The sequence below is a fragment of the Scyliorhinus torazame genome, chromosome 14 (genome assembly GCF_047496885.1).
Source record: "Scyliorhinus torazame isolate Kashiwa2021f chromosome 14, sScyTor2.1, whole genome shotgun sequence".
Classification (NCBI taxonomy): Eukaryota; Metazoa; Chordata; class Chondrichthyes; order Carcharhiniformes; family Scyliorhinidae; genus Scyliorhinus; species Scyliorhinus torazame.
Genome location: NC_092720.1, coordinates 210734461 through 210754564, shown reverse-complemented (window position 1 = coordinate 210754564; position 20104 = coordinate 210734461). Strand labels below are relative to the sequence as shown.

The following is a 20104-nucleotide window of genomic DNA, read 5'->3' as shown; positions in this document are numbered from 1 at the left end:
CCCCTCAATGCTATTGCCAGGGGCTCAATCGCCAGTGCAAACAATAATGGGGGCAGAGGACATCCCTGCCTCGTCCCTCTATGGAGCCGAAAATACGCAGACCCCCGTCCATTCGTGACCACGCTCGCCAAGGGGCCCTGTAGCAGCTGTACCCATCTAATATACTCATCTCCAAAGCCAAATCTCCTCAACACCTCCCACAAATAATCCCACTCCACTCTATCAAATGCTTTCTCGGCATCCATCGCCACCACTATCTCTGCTTCCCCCTCTGGTGGGGGCATCATCATTACCCCTAGCAGCCTCCGTATATTCGTATTCAGCTGTCTCCCCTTCACAAACCCAGTTTGGTCCTCATGGACCACCCCCGGGACACAATCCTCTATCCTCATTGCCATTACCTTGGCCAGAATCTTAGCGTCTACATTTAGGAGGGAAATAGGTCTATAGGACCCGCATTGCAGCGGGTCTTTTTCCTTCTTTAGGAGAAGCAATATCGTTGCCTCTGACATAGTCGGGGGCAATTGTCCCCTTTCCTTCGCCTCATTAAAGGTTCTCATCAGTAGCGGGGCAAACATGTCCACATATTTCCTATAAAATTCAACTGGAAATCCATCCGGTCCCGGAGCTTTCCCCGCCTGCATACTCCTAGTTCCTTTCACTACTTCCTCCATTACAATCTGTGCTCCCAGTCCCACCCTCTCCTGCTCCTCCACCTTAGGAAATTCCAGCCGGTCCAGAAAGCACATCATTCTCTCCTTCCCATCCGGGGGCTGAGCTTCGTATAATCTTTTATAGAATGCCTTGAACACTCCATTCACTCTCTCCGCTCCCCACTCCATCTCTCCTTCCTCATCCCTCACTCCCCCTATTTCCCTCGCTGCTCCCCTTTTCCTTAATTGATGGACCAGCAACCTGCTCGCCTTCTCCCCATATTCGTACTGTACACCCTGTGCCTTCCTCCACTGTGCCTCTGCAGTACCCGTTGTCAGCAAATCAAATTCTACGTGTAACCTTTGCCTTTCCCTGTACAGTCCCTCCTCCGGTGCCTCCGCATATTGCCTGTCCACCCTCAGAAGTTCTTGCAGCAACCGCTCCCGTTCCCTACTCTCCTGCTTTCCTTTATGTGCCCTTATTGATATCAGCTCCCCTCTAACCACAACCTTCAGCGCCTCCCAGACCACTCCCACCTGGACCGCCCCGTTATCATAGAGTTCCAAGTATTTTTCAATGCACCCCCTCACCCTTAGACACACCCCCTCATCCGCCATTAGTCCCATGTCCATTCTCCAGGGTGGACGCCGTTCTGTTTCCTCCCCTATCTCCAAGTCCACCCAATGTGGAGCGTGATCCGAAATGGCTATAGCCGTATACTCCGTCCCCCTCACCTTCGGGATCAACGCCCTTCCCAAAACAAAAAAGTCTATTCGCGAATAAACTTTGTGGACATAGGAGAAAAACGAAAACTCCTTACTCCTAGGTCTGCTAAATCTCCACGGGTCTACTCCTCCCATCTGCTCCATAAAATCTTTAAGCACCTTGGCTGCAGCCGGCCTCCTTCCAGTCCTGGACCTCGACCTGTCCAGCCCTGGTTCCAGCACCGTATTAAAATCTCCCCCCATTACCAACTTTCCCACCTCTAGGTCCTCATAAAATTGGCATCATCCCAGTTCGGGACATATACGTTTACCAAGACCACCGCCTCCCCCTGTAATTTGCCACTCACCATCACGTATCTGCCCCCGCTATCCGCCACTATGGTCTTTGCCTCAAACATTACCCGCTTCCCCACTAGTATAGCCACCCCCCTGTTTTTCGCATCTAGCCCCGAATGAAACACCTGCCCCACCCATCCTTTGCGGAGTCTGACCTGGTCAATCAGTTTCAAGTGCGTCTCCTGTAACATAACCACGTCTGCCTTAAGTTTCTTAAGGTGTGCGAGTACCCGTGCCCTCTTTATCGGCCCGTTCAGCCCTCTCACATTCCACGTGATCAACCGGGTTGGGGGGCTTTTTACCCCCCCCCCCCCCCTTGTCGATTAGCCATCCCCTTTTTCCAGCTCCTCACCCGGTTCCCACGCAGCTGTGCCCCCCCCCCCCCAGGCGGCGCCCCCCCGCCCACCCCACCCCCTACCGGCTCCCCCCTCTCCCCAGCAGCAGCAACCCAGAAACTCCCCCCTCCCACCCCCCCCCGCTAGACCCTCCACTAGCATAGTTACACCCCCCATGTTGCTCCCAGAAGTCAGCAAACTCTGGCCGACCTCGGCTTCCCCCCGTGACCTCGGCTCGCACCGTACGACGTCCCCTCCTTCCTGCTTCCCTATTCCCGCCGTGATTATCATAGCGCGGGAACAAAGCCCGCGCTTCCCTTTTGGCCCCGCCCCCCATCTCCTCCACCTCCCTTCCTCCCTCCACCACCACCTGTGGAAGAGAGAAAAGTTACCGCATCGCAGGATTAATAACATAAAACTCATCTTTCCCCCCCTTTTTCCCCCCTCTTCGCCCCCCATACTCACCCCACCACTTTGTTTCAAACGTTCTTTTTTTAATAACCCGCTTATTCTAATTTTTCTTCCACAATAAAAGTCCACGCCTCATCCGCCATCTCAAAGTAGTGGTGCCTCCCTTGATATGTGACCCACAGTCTTGCCGGTTGCAGCATTCCAAATTTTATCTTCTTTTTGTGAAGCACCGCCTTGGCCCGATTAAAGCTCGCCCTCCTTCTCGCGACCTCCGCACTCCAGTCTTGGTATACGCGGATCACCGCGTTCTCCCACCTACTGCTCCGAGTTTTCTTTGCCCATCTAAGGACCATCTCTCTGTCCTTAAAACGGAGGAATCTCACCACTATGGCTCTATGAATTTCTCCTGCTCTCGGTCCTCGCGCCATCACTCGGTATGCTCCCTCCACCTCCAGCGGACCCGCCGGGGCCTCCGCTCCCATTAACGAGTGCAGCATCGTGCTCACATATGCCCCGACGTCCGCTCCTTCTGCACCTTCAGGAAGACCAAGAATCCTTAAATTATTCCTCCTCGCGTTATTCTCCAGCACTTCCAGTCTTTCCACACATCTTTTATGGTGTGCCTCATGCATTTCCGTCTTTACCACCAGGCACTGTATATCGTCCTCATTCTCGGCAGCCTTTGCCTTCACGACCCGAAGCTCCCGCTCCTGGGTCTTTTGCTCATCCTTTAGCCCTTCGATCGCCTGTAATATCGGGGCCAACAGCTCCTTCTTCATCTCCTTTTTAAGTTCTTCCACGCAGCATTTCAAAAACTCTTGTTGTTCAGGGCCCCATGTTAAACTGCCACCTTCCGACGCCATCTTGGTTCTTGCTTGCCTTCCTTGCCGCTGCTCCAAAGGATCCACTGCAATCTGGCAACTTTCCTCTCCTTTTTCCATCCGTATCCGGGGGGGGATTCCCTTCTGGTTTACCGCACTGTGCTTTTAGCCGTTAAAATTGCCGTTGGGGCTCTTATTAAGAGCCCAAAAGTCTGTTCCACCAGGAGCTGCCGAAACGTGCGACTTAGCTGGTCATCGCCGCACCCGGAAGTCCTCCGACATTTCACTGCTTAACATGGACAACAGAATTCTGTCCAAGGTCATCAATCGAGTCAAGTCTGCTCTAGAGTTGGTGATCTACTTTGATCAGACCTCTGCTGTATCCGGAAGGAAGATCTCTGATAGCCGTGTGCTCCTCAGGGATTGTAGGATTCGATTGTGCCAGTTGAGGGATTTTGAAAGCATTCAGGTTACCAGCTGCACTTGCGATTACTGGAACTCAGTAGAAATTTAAGTTAAAACTTCTCAGGTGCAAATAAGAATTGTTTTATTTGTCTTCTATTGATTACAATTTGAAAGTCATTTAAAAGGCAATTCGTAGACAATTTGAAGCTTTCAAAGAATCACAGAAATATCTTCTTGCTTCGGCAAAACTTCAACAGTCAAAGTCAAAAACTAACTGAAGCTACCTACCCAAAAAACTAACCTAAAACTAACCAAAAAATGGCGGAATGAAACTCCTCAGTTATACTGTTTCATATCTGTCTTAAGTCATCTGATCACACCCCAATATAATCCTAATTGGTTTGGGTTAGACTCAAACACATCTGATTTGACGGCAAGCCGTCCATCTTCAAAATGTAACATTACTTCTAATTGTTGTGTATCTGCATACTTGTGTATGTTAAAGAATGCAACATTGTGCTTTCTCAAAGCCAGCAAAAACTGGTTTTATGCTGGCTTGGCTATTGCAACAATGGAAACTTCATGTTATCTCGTTATGCCATGCTGTACAATGACTTGAAAAATGTAAATCAAACTGTCTGTTTTAATCTAGTAAAATGAATTATGCTGTTTCTATGAAATTGTCATGTTTTGAGAATGTTGGAATCAAATATATTTGATTTGATGTTCTAACTGTCCATTTATTAAAAACAAACCAGCAATAGTCTAGAATGTTTCAGCCTGTTTAAGTTATGGAATGTGGTTCAGGCTGTTATCACTAATGGTCTGAAATGAGAACAATAGAGCCTTTAAGTTACTGGGCTGGATTCAGCCCTTGTCCTTGGAGAAATGTAATGAAAAGTGTTTTGTCTTATCAGACTTCTGTGTTATTTTAAAACTATGAAAATTAATTTGCAGAATATGTGTTTTTTAATCCTTAATTTAAAACTGGGGCTTAATATTTACGCTAAACAGCTATCTTTTACCTATATTAGGTATATTAGAAATACCTGGCTTCTACAGGGATATAATCACCTATATCTGGGACAGATTGTAGACACCTGCCTCATCAGCTTGGACCAGGAGAAGACCTGTAACAGAATATCACACACCCACATGGTCAATATGTTCTCCAAAATGAAGTTTGAGGAGCAAATCTGCAAATGGATCCAATTGAAACTGAAAAGTTTTCCAGTTAAATCTGGAGTCAGACAGGGCTGTGTTCTCTCTCCGATCTTGTTCCTGTGCTGTCACCTCCTGTTAAATTCCTTTTCTGAGTTTTAAGCCCATGTTCAAATCCCCAATCTCGATCCCTCTGTATTTATAATTGTTCTCTGACCTTACATTCTTCTACAAAGTCTTCCAGAAATGAGCACTTCTGAAATAAATGTCCAATTTTCCTGCACGTGGATATTTGAACCACAGCAACCAGATTTTCATCCCGATCACAGCGCAGAATGGTCCTAATAAATGACACACATAACAAGCATAATACATTATCCCTCCTCATCCCTCTGAACATCTCTGCAAACATTGACATGGTCAACGCCACCATTCTCCTCCAAACAATCTCCTCTATTTCCCGACTCTGTGGCACTGTCTTTATTTGGTTCCACACTTGCCGATTCTATCACAGCCAGAGTATCTCCAGCAAAGTTTCACTTTTCACCTCCATACTGCACCCGAGGAGACTCTCAAACATTTTATCCTTGATTGTCTCCTTTTCCTGTTCTACTTGCTGCCACTTAGTAACCTCACCCACAGAAAGAGGGACAGTTTTCAAATGACACCCAGTTCGATCTCTCCATTACCTCTCTTGACCCCCCCACTGCCAGTGTCTTGTCAGCTTATCTGCAGCTCCAACAACACTAAAGAAGTTGAACACCATCCAGGACAAAGTCGCCCGTTTTATCGACCCCCCTTCCACAAACATGCAATCCCTCTAACAAGGACGAACAATGTCAGCCGTGTGTACCTTCTACAAGATGCTCTTCAGAAACTCGCCAAGGCTTCTTTCCAAACACACAACCGCTACCATCTAGGAGGACAAGAGCAGCAGATGCCTGAACACACCACCACCTGGAAGTTCCCCTCTCAGCCACACACTATGCTGACTTGGCAATATATCGCCATTCCTTCATTGTCACTGTGTCAAGATCCTGGAATTCCCTCCCTAACAGCACTGTGGGTGTACCTACACCACATAGACTGCAGAAGTTAAGAAAGTAACGCACCAACACTGTCTCCCTCCCCTGCTTTCTACCCACCCCCAGCTGATTTAGACCCTTCCCCTCTCCATTCCTCTCCCCTTCTGCTCCCTAATTCTCTGCCCTCCCACTCATCCAGAAGTGGCTGCCAGACACCTCCCCTTTTGCTGCAGTTTTCTCTCTCACCTCCCATTCCTCTGCCCTCTCTCCCCTCCATCTACACCCCTTCTGCCCACGACCCACAGCTCTCTCCTCGTCATCTTACATATGTTCTGCTCCCTGTACATCCTCTCTCCCACTATCTATCCTTCCCTCATCTCCCATCCCATCACTCTCACCATTCTGCTGTTCCACACCCCTCAATCCCACACTCTCTCTCCTACTCCCACACACTGTTCCCCACAATCTCCATTCCTTCACTTCCAGCTTCCCTAACCGTCTCTCCCTCCCCTCCAGCATATGTCCTGTCCCCTCTAGCTCACTCGATCCTCCCTCAGTCCATTCACACGCTCCCCGACTCCAAAGTGATGTTCATCACAGAATTCACAGTGCAGAAGAGGCCATTGGCCCATGGATGTCTGTACTGGCCCTTGGAAAGAGCACCCTACTTAAGCCCAGGCTCCCACCCTATCCCTGTAACCCAGTAATCCAACCTAACCTTTTGGACACTAAGGGGCAATTTAGCATGGCCAATCTACCTAACCTACACATCTTTGGACTGTGGGAGGAAACCGGAGCACCCGGAGGAAACCCACACACAGGGAGAAAGTGCAAACTCCACACAGACAGTCACCCGAGGCCGGAATTGAACCTGGGACCCTGGAGCTGTGAGGCAGCAGTGCTAACCACTGTGTCACCGTGCCGTGTGTTGATAGTTCAGTTAGTAGATGGAGTATAATGTGGGAAAAGGCAGGAAGAATATAAAGAGAATATATTAATTACATGGAGAGGGTGAGGAAATATATATTCTGGAGATTGTCTTGTGTTGGTTTTCAGTGTGGAACACCTGTGGGAGTGACCTTTGAGTTGACTGGAGATTGTAACGTTTCAGGTTCAGAATGTCCCGAGGGTTGACACATTCAGACCCTGTCTCAGGGCAGGAGGCTGAACCCTGATGGGGGGTCACAGGTCATCTCAAGGGTCAGTGAACAAGAGTTTGTGTTCAGTTGTTTTTAGTTTAAGGAGCTAGGAGCAGCAGTTGTTGGCAGCAGCTCAGCTGAGGAGCTGGGACTGTGGGACCGACAGGGCCAGGGGTGAGGGGATGGGGGGGAGATGCTGGGGTGGATCCCGCAGTGCCAACCGGGGCCACCGTGTAGCCCTGTGGACCTGGTTGGGCACGGGGGGGGTGCGCAACATGCTAACGCGTCGACCTTTCACCCCCTGCAGACAATGGATATTGGAATTCAACCAGCAATGGTGGCCTTCCTGCTGGTCGCCACAGCCCTGGGGGATGCCCTGCGGCTGTACGAGCGGGAGCTCCTCGAGGAGGAGGAGGAAGCTGCAGCAGCGGAGCAGGCAGCAGAGGGGCAGAGGGCAGCAGAGGGACAGAGGGCAGCCGCCCAGGTTGGAGAGCTGGCTGTCCAACAGGCCGAGGAGGGGGAGGTGCCAAGGAGGCGCCACATGAGACCTCGTGTGTACCGGCACCGCCTGTCATTCGAGGAGCTGCTTGACCGGGCATGCCGTCGAAGACTCCCGATGGTGGCACACCCCCTTATTATATTCCCAGGCGGATCAATACATCTACTTCGATGTGGACCGAGCCCACCAGGATGCCCGGCAGGCGCGGGAGGCCTGGGCCTACGTGCACTGGACGGTCAGATCGCCTCCAGGTTCACCGACTAGGAGGCAGGGTGGGTGGGGGGGGGAGGGCTGGGGGACTGGCCAGGGGCACGGACACTGCACCCCAACCGCACCCCCCCTCACTCCCCCCTGGTGGCGTGGTGCCGCCATGTTCTGCCTGCTGCCCACCAGATACGCCAGGAGCAGGATGGGGAGTCCGAGGTGCTGTTGTGTTTTGGCACTTCCCCTGCGGGAGTCACTGGCACGGGTCTCATCACCTCCTCCTCCCTCGGGTGCCCAATGACCCCTGGGCTTCTCGCTGGGACTGGGGTGTGAGGGGAGTTACCCCCTGAGGCTCCCCGCCACCTGGCACTGCTGTGACTGGGCCATGCTCCGGAGCACCGCTGCAATTTCCAGGTGGCTCTGGGACATGGTCGCCTGTGGGGCAGCAAACCCTGTCCTGGGCCTCAGCCAGCGCCTGCACAGAATGCCCCAGGCCTTGGGCATGCCGATCCTTAGTCAAAACCATCGCCCCAATCCCTCCACTCTGGACCCCACCCATGTGGTGTTGCCCTGGGTGACACGCATGGTCGGCACCACCTCCTGCTCCGGCACGCGGTTGGACTCCTCCACCTGCGCCTGCAGGTGTCGGATGCTCGCCGACATCCCCTCATGTAGTCCCTGGCTCTGCGACTGCATCTCCACTATCGATGGGACTGTCTGTTCCAGACGCCCGAGAGCCATCTGGACGGCAGCTAGTCCCTGGGATCGGCCCTCCGACCGTCCTCCCCCTCGGGTACTCCTACCTCCACCTGCTGTACCGGGTCAGCTGTGTGCTGAGCACCAGAGAGTGTCCCAGGAGCCTCTTCACTAACATGGCCAACCGATGTGTGTGTCTCCGGGATGGGGGAGGGTGTTGGACACGCTGTGACGGGAAGTCAGTGTCATCCTCCGACCTGAGCTCTGGGGTGTCCTGGGCCTCGGGCTGAGGGCTGGTGTCCGAGCTGCTCCCATCACTGCTCGGTCACGGGGGGTGGGCTCCGGCTGTGGCACTGGCTGGGGGCGGGGGACGCCAGGTAGACCCACCCTATCTCCAGCAGGTCCTGCAAGCCACAATAAAAATGCCTGATTAGACCGTGGGCCGGGGGTTTTGGTGGGCGGGAGGGTGTGGGGATGGATGGTGGTGTGGGGGTGAGGGTGGTGTGGGGGGGGTAGGTGAGGGTGTTGAGGAGGTGATGTGGGGGTGGTGTTGGGGTAGGTGAGGGTCTGGGGGTGGTGTGGGGGCGAGTGTGGTGTGGGGGTGATGTGGTGTGGGGGTGAGTGTGGTGTGGGGGTGAGGGTGGTGTGGGGGTGAGGGTGGTGTGGGGGTGAGGGTGGTGTGTGAGTGAGTGTGGTGTGGGGGTGAGGGTGGTGTGGGGGTGAGGGTGGTGTGGGAGTGAGGGTGGTGTGGGGGTGAGGGTGGTGTGGGAGTGAGGGTGGTGTGTGAGTGAGGGTGGTGTGGGAGTGAGGGTGGTGTGGGGGTGAGGGTGGTGTGGGAGTGAGTGTGGTGTGGGGGTGAGGGTGGTGTGGGGGTGAGGGTGGTGTGGGAGTGAGGGTGATGTGGGGGTGAGGGTGATGTCGGGGTGAGGGTGGTGTGGGAGTGGGGGTGAGGGTGGTGTGGGAGTGAGGGTGTTGGGGGTGTGGGGGTGGTGTGGGGGTGAGGGTGGTGTGGGGGTGAGGGTGATGTGGGGGTGAGGGTGAGGTGGGGGTGAGGGTGGTGTGGGGATGAGGGTGGTGTAGGGGTGAGGGTGGTGTTGGGGGGGTGGTTCGCGGGGCATTGTTCACACACGTGTCCTGGAGAACCGCAATTCAGCGGGGTCTCACTCCCTCGCCCGTGGCCGCACTCCGCCTCGGCGACCTCCCTTTCCTCCGAGCCGCCGGCCACTTCCAGGGCCCTCTGCTCTGCCACGGTGAGGGGTCACAGGTCTCGTGGTCCACCTCCTGGCTTCGCCTGCTCCCAGCGTTTGTGTGCGGCCTTCTCCTGAGTGGGCGGGTGTTAGTGCCAGGGGCACAGTGCTGCCTACTCACCGTGGGCACCCTGAGGAGGTCGTGCAGTTTTTTTCTGCACTGCTGGCCGGTCCGGACTATGTTGCCCCCGGCGCTGACCGCCTCTGCCACCTGCGCGCAGGCACGACGAACGGCGGCGGCTGGCAGCCTTCTTCCCGGGCCGTGGAACAGGGTCGCCCTAGTCTCCTCCACGGCGTCCAAGAGGGTCTCGAGCTCTGATCCGTGAACCTTGGTGCCGCTCTCCTTACAGCCACCGTGTTGGCTGGGATGGTGTGTGTGGGGGGAGAATTGTTTCTGTGCGGCTGCAGCTTGTCAGCCTCCCGAGTGTCAGTCACGGACCCGGCAGGTGTGGCGACGATTTTTCTGCCGGGAAGTCCATGGATTCTCTGTTGGTGTCAACACTTAGGGCTGGATTCTCAAATCACCGGCGCTGAAACCGCATTCGGCAATCGGCAATCGGCTGGAGAACCCATTTTTACGGCAAAATGGGGGGGCGGCGGCATTTTTCAGATGCACCGCCCCCTCCAAAGCGGGGTCAGCAGTGAGTATGACACACGCCGTCGGGACGGCCTCAGGACGTCACCTGAGGCCCTCCCCCGATGCTCCGCCCCCAATTGGCCACTTCCTGATGGCGTGGGCCGCGTTTGCTCACAGTTTTCGGGGACCTCGCAGGGCAGCTGCGGACTGTGTCCAGCGCTTCCACAGTCGGGGACGGGGAGCCGTTCCGCTGGCCTGTGGGGCTTAGGCAGGGACTGGGTAAACTGGTGGGGGGTGGTCCGGGGGCGACGAGAGGGTTAAAGGGGACGCTGTTTGGCAGGCCGGGTCTGCACGTGGCCGGTGCCATGTTGTATACGGGACATCCCTCAGTCTCGGAGAATCCCGCCCAGGGTTTTGGGTGAGTTACAGCAAAGATTTCTTGTTCAACAGGTTTACCTATTTTTTTAATGTTAGAGTATAAGATAGCGAGTATTAACTGTTCGCTTTGATTTAAAAAAAATTTTTTTCGAGCACCCAATTATTTTGTTCCAATTAAGGGGAAATTTAGTGTGGCCAATCCACCTAACCTGCACATCTTTGGGTTGTGGGCGTGAAACCCACGCAGACATGGGGAGAATGTGCAAATTCCACACAGACAGTGGCCCAGGGCCAGGATTCAAACCCGGGTCCTCAGCGCCGCAGTCTCAGTGCTAACCACTGCGCCACATGCTGCCCCCAACTATTTGCTTTGATGACCCATGATAGGAAATTTCTTCTGGTGGTTTCAAATCCTGGAACCTTATGACATTTATTCTCTTACTAGGTCAACTAATAAAAGGTTTAATGGTCCTTAACCAAAAAAAACCCCAAATTTGGGGGTTATTGTTCAGGACTGTTATGAATTTGGGATCTGCTCTGGTATCGGGTCAAGAGAAACTGCAGAACTGCAAATGGATCTGGCTGTCCTGGTGCAAGATTTACAAAAAGTTAGTCCACAGATACAGCAAGTGATCAGGAAAGTAAATGAGATGTTGGGCGGGATTCTCCCATCGCGCGACTAAGTGTTGACGCCGGCGTAAAACGAGAGTGTTTTACTCCGGCGTCAACAGGCCTTTTGGCGCCTGATTCTCCGGGGTACAGGGGGCCAGCATGGCACTGGAGCGGCCCACACTGCTCCAGCAGCTGACCCTGGCGCCAACTGGGTGCCGTGGGGTCTGCGCATGTGCAGTGGCACCAGCGCCAACGCTCCCTTCTCCGTGCCGGCCCCGACGCCAAATGGCATAGGGCAACAGGGGCCGGCGCAGAAGAAAGGAGCCCAACAGGCCCCCCCACCCCCCGGCGTCGGGGTGGCTTGGCGCGTTTATTCATCCGCCCGTTATTCATTGTAATAAAATAGAAAAATATATAATTGTTGTTGCAGCAATCCGGGGCCTTAATGCGGTCACATCTGGAGTATTCTGTACCATTTTGGTCTCCTTATTTATTAAATTATATAATTACATTAGAAGCAGTTCAGAGAAGGTTCACTCGCCTGATTCCTGGGATGAAGGGGTTATCTTATGATGAAAGGTTGAGCAGGTTGGGCCGATACCCATTGGGGTTTAGGAGATTGAGAGGTGATCTTATTCAAACGTATAAAACACTGAGGTGACTTGAGAGGGTGGATGCTGAGAGGATGTTTCCCTTGTGGAGGAGTCGAGCATGAAGGGACAGTTTAAAATGAGGGATCTGACATTTGAGACTGAGATGAGGAGAATTTGTTTGCTGTCAGAGGGTTGTTAGTGTTTGGGATTCTCTTCCCCAGTGAGCAGTGGTGACTGGGTCAGGAAATATATTCAATCAGATCAGCCATGATCTTACTGAATGGTGGGGCAGGCTCGAGGGGCCGAATGGCCTTCTCCTGCTCCTAATTCTTGTATTCTTGTCATGTAATTTTTGTCTGGTATCTCACAGGCTCGGATTGTGTACAACCTGTGCAGTGACATCAAAACGCTGCTTAGCAGAAACATTACTTCCCACCCGCTCTCTCTCCAGCTCTTTCTCTCCTTCCCTCTGTTCCCTCTCCCTCTCTCCACAATCTTGTCTTTCCCCTCCCACTCTCCTTCTCACAATCTCTCATCTCTCTCTCACATTCTCTCTCTCCCCACTGCCCTGCTATCTCACTGCGTCCACTCCTGTCCCTCACACTCTGACTGGCTCGGGTCACTCCCTCTTCTCCCCCTTCCTTCCCTCCATCTGCACTTTCCCTCTCCCCTGTTCCTCACAGCCTATTACTCCCACACACGATCTCTCTCTCTGTTTCATATCCACTCTCCTTACTTCTGCCCTTCCCACAATCTCTCTCTCCCAGCCATGCACTCACACTCTGCCCTCTACTCAATCTAACATCTTTCCCTCCCACTCTTTATCTCCTTTCCCCCTCCCACCCTCTCTCTCTCAGCCCCTTCCATTCTCTCTTCCACCTAACCACACACTCTCTTCCATTTCTCTCCTTCCCTCTTCCTTCATCATTCCGCTGTACCTCTCCATCTACCCTCCCCTCCGCCCACTCTCTCCCTCCCCCTCGCAATCCCCCGTCCCTTCACTTTCTTTTCCCTCCCACCTTCCTACTGTTGCGAACACCCCCACTCTTTTTCACACTCTCCCACTTTTGCACTCATTCCTCGGCACTCTCTCTCACCCTCACACTCTCCCTGCGAACCTGCCCTGCGAACCTGCTGCCTCTACTCCTCCACCTCGGTCTCTCACACCCTCCTACACTCCCTGTCACTTCCTGTTCTCCCTGCCACACCGTCTATTTCCCAACCCTCTCCCAATCTCTCTGTAATCCGGCTCCCCCACACTCAAACCCTCCAGCTTTCCGTCGCTCACTTCTGCCCCACTTTCACTCCATTCTCACACTCCCTCTCTCCTTTCCTGCTCTCTCACTTCACCCACTCCCTGGCTCTGCTGCTCTGATTTCTCTCCCCTGACCCCCTCCTCCTCCCTCACTATCCTCTCCCTCACCTACCCCGTTTACACCTCTCTGCCCCTCCCACTCTCTTCCCTCCCCCCCTCTCTCTTCCCTCCCCCCCTCTCTCTTCCCTCCCCCTCTCTCTCTTCCCTCCCCCCTCTCTCTCTTCCCTCCCCCCCTCTCTCTCTTCCCTCCCCCTCTCTCTCTTCCCTCCCCCCTCTCTCTTCCCTCCCCCCCTCTCTCTTCCCTCCCCCCTCTCTCTTCCCTCCCCCCTCTCTCTCTTCCCTCCCCCCTCTCTCTCTTCCCTCCCCCCTCTCTCTCTTCCCTCCCCCCTCTCTCTCTTCCCTCCCCCCTCTCTCTCTTCCCTCCCCCCTCTCTCTCTTCCCTCCCCCCCTCTCTCTTCCCTCCCCCCCTCTCTCTCTCTTCCCTCACCCCCTCTTTCTCCCTTCCCTCCCCCCTCTCTCTCTTCCCTCCCCCCCCTCTCTCTTCCCTCCGCCCCCTCTCTCTCTCTCTTCCCTCCCCCCCTCTCTCTCTCTCTTCCCTCCCCCCTCTCTCTCTCTCTTCCCTCTCCCCCTCTCTCTTCCCTCCCCCCCTCTCTCTTCCCTCCCCCCCTCTCTTCCCTCCCCCCCCTCTCTCTTCCCTCCCCCCCCCTCTCTCTTCCCTCCCTCCCTCCCCCCCTCTCTCTTCCCTCCCTCCCCCTCTCTCTTCCCTCCCCCACCCTCCCTCTCTCTTCCCTCCCCCTCCCTCCCTCTCTCTTCCCTCCCCTCCCTCCCCCTCTCTCTTCCGTCGCCTCCCTCCCCTCTCTCTTCCCTCCCCTCCCTCCCCCTCTCTCTTCCCCAACCCCTCCCCTCCCCCCTCCCCCTCTCCCCTCCCCCCTCCCCCTCTCCCCTCCCCCCTCTCCCCTCCCCCTCCCCTCCCCTCCCCCTCCCCTCCCCTCCCCCTCCCCTCCCCTCTCCCCTCTCCCATCCCCTCTCCCCTCACCCCTCCCCCTCTCATCCCCCTCTCCCCTCCCCCTCCCACTCCCCCTCCTCCCCTCCCCTCCCCCCTCTCCCCTCCCCCTCCCCCCTCCCCTCCCCTCCTCCCCTCCCCTCCTCCCCCTCCTCCCCCCTCTCCACCCCCTCCCCCCTCCCCCTCCCCCCTCCTCCCTCCTCCCTCCCTCCTCCTCCCTCCTCCCTCCCTCCTCCCTCCCTCCCTCCCCCTCCTCCATCCCTCCTCCTCCTCCATCCCTCCTCCCCTCCCTCCCCCTCCCTCCCCCCTCCCCCTCCCCCCCTCCCTCCCTTCCCCCACTCCCTCCCTCCCCCTCCTCCCTCCCCCCTCCTCCCCCCTCCCTCCCCCTCCCTCCCCCCTCCCTCCCCCCTTCCTACCCCCTTCCTCCCCCCTCCCCTCCCCCCTCCCTCCCCCCCTCCCCCCTCCCCTCCCCCCCTCCCCTCCTCCCCCTCCCTCCCCCCTCCCCCTCCACATCCCTCCTCCTCCCCCTCCCCCCTCCTCCTCCCCCTCCCCCCTCCCCATCCCTCCTCCCTCCCCCACCCCTCCCCCCTCCCCCCCTCCCCTCCCCCCCTCCCCTCCCCCCCCACCTCCTCCCCCCTCCCCCTCTCCCCCCTCCACCCTCTCCCCCTCCCTCCCCCCTCCCCTCCCTCCACCCTCCCCCCCTCCCCCCCCCTCCCCCCCTCCTCTCCCCCCTCCCCCCTCCTCCCCCTCCCCCTCCCCCCTCTCCCTCCTCTCCCCCCCTCCTCTCCCCCCTCCTCCCTCCTGTCGCCCCCTCCCTCCTCCCCCCACCCTCCTCTCTCCCCCCCCTCCTCTCTCACCACCCCTCCTCTCCGCCCCCCCTCCTCTCTCACCCCCCCTCCTCTCTCACCCCCCCTCCTCTCCCCCCCTCCTCCTCTCCCCCCCTCCTCCTCTCCCCCCCTCCCCCTCCCTACCCCCTTCCCCCCTCCCTTCTCCCCCCTCCCTTCTCCCCCCCTCCCTTCTCCCCCCTCCCTTCTCCCCCCCTCCCTTCTCCCCCCCTCCCTTCTTCCCCCCCTCCCTTCTCCCCCCTCCCTTCTCCCCCCTCCCTTCTCCCCCCCTCCCTCCCCCTCCCTCCCCACCCCCCTCCCTCCCCCCCTCCCCTCCCCTCCCTCCCTCCCTCCCTCCCCCTCCCTCCCCCCTCTCCCCCCCTCCCTCCCCCCTCTCCCCCCTCCTCCCCCCCTCTCCCCCCCTCCTCTCCACCCCCCTCCTCTCCACCCCCCCTCCTCTCCACCCCCCCTCCTCTCCACCCCCCCTCCTCCCTCCCCCCTTCCCCTCCTCCTCCTCCCCCTCCCCCCCTCCCCCCTCCCCCCTCCCCCTCCTCCCCGCTCCCCCCCTCCTCCCCTCCCTCCTCTCTCCCCTCCCTCCTCTCCCCTCCCTCCTCTCCCCTCTCTCCCTCCTCTCCCCCCCTCCTCTCCCCCCCTCCTCTTCCCCCCCTCCTCTCCCCCCCTCCCCCCCTCCTCTCCCCCCCTCCCCCTCCTCCCCCCTCCTCCCCCCTCCCACCCCCTCCCCCCCCTCCTCCCCCCTCCCCCTCTACCCCCTCCTCCTCCTCCTCCCCCCCTCCTGCTCCCCCCCTCCTCCTCCCCCTCCCCCTCCCCTCCCCCCTCCCCCCTCCTCCTCCCCCCTCCCCCCCTCCTCCTCCCCCCTCCTCCTCCCCCCTCCCCTCCCTCCCTCTGTCTTCCCTCTCCCTCCCTCTCTAAATCACTGATTGTGTTATTTTAACTTTCCCCCAGCTCCAGCCTCTCTGACTCTGGATCCGAACACAGCGAATCCCTGGCTCATCCTGTCTGAGGACCGGACCAGTGTGAGACTCGGAGACAAACGGCAGCCGCTCCCTGACACCCCGGAGAGGTTTCATTCCTGGGAATGTGTCCTGGGATCAGAGGGATTCACATCAGGGAGACATTACTGGGAGGTGGGGGTGGGGGAGAAGATTTGCTGGATGCTGGGAGTGGCCCGAGAGTCTGTGAACAGGAAAGGGGGAATCTCCCCGAGCCCTGAGTCTGGATTCTGGGTTTTGTGGCTGGATCCCGGATTTGGTTATTTTGCCGCCACCTCCCCCTCACCGACCCCCCTCACCCCGAGTGTGAATCCCGGGAAGATCGGGGTTTTCCTGGACTATGAGGGGGGACAGGTGTCATTTTACAATGCGGACAACATGTCCCATCTCCACACTTTCACCCACACTTTCACTGAGAGAATCTTTCCCTTCTTCTGTCCGGGATGGAATAGTGACGGGAAAGACTCGGCCCCGCTGACAATCTGCGGGATTCAAGGTCACTAACAGATCCATCCCATAATTTCACACCATCTCCCTGCCTCCTGCCAGCTGTAAGCTGCTGGGTGTGGGTCTCAGTCACAGGGGGTGCGGATGGTTCCAATGGTTCCTGAGCTCAGGGTGATTCCAGCTGAGTGACAATAATGTTTTGGTGATTTTGTTTTTTGTTTCCTTACTCGGTGAGTAATTTATCTCTGGTTTGTCTGCTCTGTCTCATCACTGTCCACACCAGAGAAATAATCCTGAAATCACTGGTATGTAATTACCTGTTTTATTAAAACATTATTAATGTTCTCTGTAAATGGAACCTGATCATATTGTGTTTATTATATAGAATTGTAATTTACATTGGAGGGTACATGGTTACATTTGTAAAATGATTCTTTAAACAAAATAAAACAACCTGAGAACCACTGGAATAAAAGAGTTTTTCTCAAACTTTACAAAGGGCATCATTAAATCCAAGAGGCAGAAACTCAACACGTTGTTTGTGTCGTCACTGAGTGAGGGGGCGGGTTTCCGGAGAAGAGAGAAGCGGATTGGATAGAGCGCCTGTCACTCAGTGTGAGGGAGGCGGTTACCGGGTACTAGGAAAACTGATTGGTTGATATTCCAGTCACTCAGCAAGTGAGGTGGGTTAATGCGGATTTTTGAAGCGGAATGGTCGCTCCTCCTGTCACTCAAACAAAGGGAGGCGGGTTTCCGATGAATGCGGAAGTGGATTGGTCAAAGTGCCACTCACAAAGGGACTGAGAAACCGAGCGTGGTACGGGAAGTGGATTGGTCAGTCATTCGGCCGCGCACAATGAGGGAGGCGGGTTTTCTGGCAACGTATACGCCGATTGGCCAACCTACCTGTCACTCAGAGTGATGACGCCCTATTGCACTCAGCAGAGGTCAGTGTGAGGTCAGTGAAAGTCAGACCTCACCGCAGCCTGAAGGCCCCACCCAGCAAGAGTGGTTACTGGGAGATCAAATTGGGAGCCGTCAATGGGAGAAGGAGGCATTGTCCACCCGGTAACAGGCCCAGATAAGAGGGGCTTCCATTTCATTGAGGGGGGTGGGGAAGGGGGAATGTCTTTCTCACAAGACCTGAATCTTAAAGAACACATTCTTTAGGAGTTTTCACTGCCCTGAACTGAACAGAATATTGTGTCAGAACTGATGTGTTGGGTAAGCTGGGTCTGCGAGGACTGCGTTTACTGCAGCAGTGAGAGAGACAGGCTTCCAACACTTGGAGAAATGCAACTCGATTTTATTGAACTCTTAACAATTAAACATACTTAAACTGTGGGTTGACACTATGCTGACTTGACTGGAGACCCGAGGCTAACCTGACCAGAGTATCTTACTACCAGATGGTGCGTGTTCTAGTTGCTGCTCACAGGCTCTGATTGTCTCAGAGGCTGGGTCCCGAGAGAGTGGGAAAACTAGTGCCCTCTGGCTTTATAGTGGTCGTGTCCTGTCTGGTGATTGGCTGCTGTTTTCTGTGTGTTCACTGGTCATCCTGTGTGTCAATCACTGCCTGTCTGTGCACCATCATATACCTGTGTGTATATTATGACAACAATTCAGTGTCTTTTACACTCAAGGGGTTTGAGGCAAAATTCTCCTTTAAAAGAAATGAAGAAATACAATGGACAGAATTAGCCTGAGGAAGAACGACTGTTGTTTCTTATTCCACCTCCACTAAAGGCTCAATGTCTGTGACATGAAACAGACTGATTGCAACTCAGAAAACCCAAATTTGATTTTTCCTGATCTGATGTACGACAGTTCGCCTCAATATCCTTAGTTTGAGAATGGGAACATTTAACCATGATCCCCACTCCTAATAGTGATTCAGTGCCTTGCTATCAAGTGCCCTGTAATGGACTTAAAGGTAAAACATGGTGTTCATAAAGAGCAACCCCTTCCCCCTGCCCCCAGCGTGAATGTTGCAGCCAGCGCACCGCCCTCTCTGTGCAAAGAAGCCCAAACTCCCTTCTTCCTCCTTGCCAGCAATTCTGGTGTCTGATTGAGTGTTGGCGGTCCACCTCTAAGGTGGTGTCCGCCAACCTCCGCCTCCCTGTGCCTTACCCTCTAACGATTAGCTTCAGTGTGTCCCATAGCGTGGAAGGGGAAATCTCTTCACTCCGATTAAAGCTCAAATATTCCTCGATGACGGTGAAAGCAGAGAGTTGTGATCAATGGCTTTTTTAAGTTTGGAGGAAGGTTTTTAGTGGAGATCTCCAGGGGTCTGAGTTGAGACCTTGCCCTTTCTGATATATATATATTAATGACTGAGACACGAGTGTCCAGGGCTTGATTTCATAATTTAGAGATAATGCAAAGATTTGAAACATTGCTGACTGTGATGAGGATAGTCTTGAACTTCAAAAGGAACATTGATATATTTGTTTGGGCAGACAAGTGGCAAATTAAGTTCAATTCAGAGAAGTGTGAAGTAAATCATTTTGTTAAGAATCATCATAGAATTTACAGTGCAGAAGGAGGCCATTCGCCCCATCGAGTCTACACCGGCCCTTGGAAAGAGCATCCTACCTAAGGTCATACCTCCATGCTATCCCCACACCTCCACCCTATCCCACCTGTCCTTTTTTGGACACTAAGGGCAATTTAGCACAGCCAATCCACCTGACCTGCACATCTTTGGACTGTGGGAGGAAACCGGAGCACCCGGAGGAAACCCACAAATATAGATAGACAGTCTAAACTAAAGGGAGAACCTGTAAAGGAAGTTTAGAAACAGAGGGACCTTGGTGTCCATGTAAGTAAGTGATTGAATCTGCAGGGACACGTTTGAAAGAGCAGTTAAGAAATTATTTTGAAATCAAAGTTCTAAACTGGGGGCAGGCCGACTTTACTAGGATCAGAAATGATTTGTTCAGAGTGGACTTGGACTGGACATGTTTAGATTCATCTGTGGCTGAACAGTGGGACACATTCAAGAAGGAAATAGGGAGAGTGCAGGGCCAACATGTTCCAACAAAGAAAAAGGGTAAACCCTGGATCTCGAGGGATAAAGAATTAATCTGTATTTGGAGCGGCCTTGGGTAAAAAGAAAAAGGGAGGCTTCTGACAGATAGCGAGAGCTCAGAACAGCAGACTCCCTCAAGGTGTACAGAATGTGCAAAAAGGATCTTTATAGGAGAGAGAATATGAAAGGACAGTGGCAGGTAAAATAAAGGAAAATCCTTAGTTGCTTTACAAGTCCATTTAAGGGTAAAAGGGTAACTAGGGAAAGAATTAAGGAGCTGAGTGGTAATTTGTATGTGGAGCGGGAGGACATAGGTAGGATTCTAAATGAAAACTTTGTGTCCGTGTTTGCTCGTGAAAGTGACGTGTGGGTACAGAAATCAGGAAGAACGACTGTGATTAAAATCAAAGAAGTAAACATCGATTCTGAGTGGTCTGGCAGACTTAGAAATTGGCAAATCTCCAGAGCCAGATGAAATGTATCCCAGACTTTTGAATGAGGCAAGGGAGGAAATAGGGCCGCTGGCAATAATTTTCAATTCTGCTCTGGCAACAGGAGAGGTGCCAGAGGACTGGAGGAGAGTCAATGTGATACCATTATTCAACAAGGGAGGAATGGATAAACCAGGAAACTACAGACCAGCCAGTCTAACATAT

At 54.7% G+C, this 20104-nt stretch overlaps 1 protein-coding gene across 2 annotated transcripts in view; it reads left to right on the top strand.

Annotated features, from left to right (window-relative positions):
* LOC140390454 (nuclear factor 7, brain-like) overlaps nt 1-20104 on the top strand; it is a 34358-nt gene that overhangs the window by 10760 nt on the left and 3494 nt on the right. Inside the window, exon 6 of one of the 2 annotated variants that reach the window (XM_072475603.1) lies at nt 15924-16770. The exons of the other annotated variant lie outside the window; for it this stretch is intronic. Coding sequence (XP_072331704.1) covers nt 15924-16474 — 551 coding nt within the window. The 3' untranslated portion in view covers nt 16475-16770. Of the gene's footprint in view, nt 1-15923; nt 16771-20104 lie in introns of those variants that run through there. 2 annotated transcript variants of the gene reach the window in all.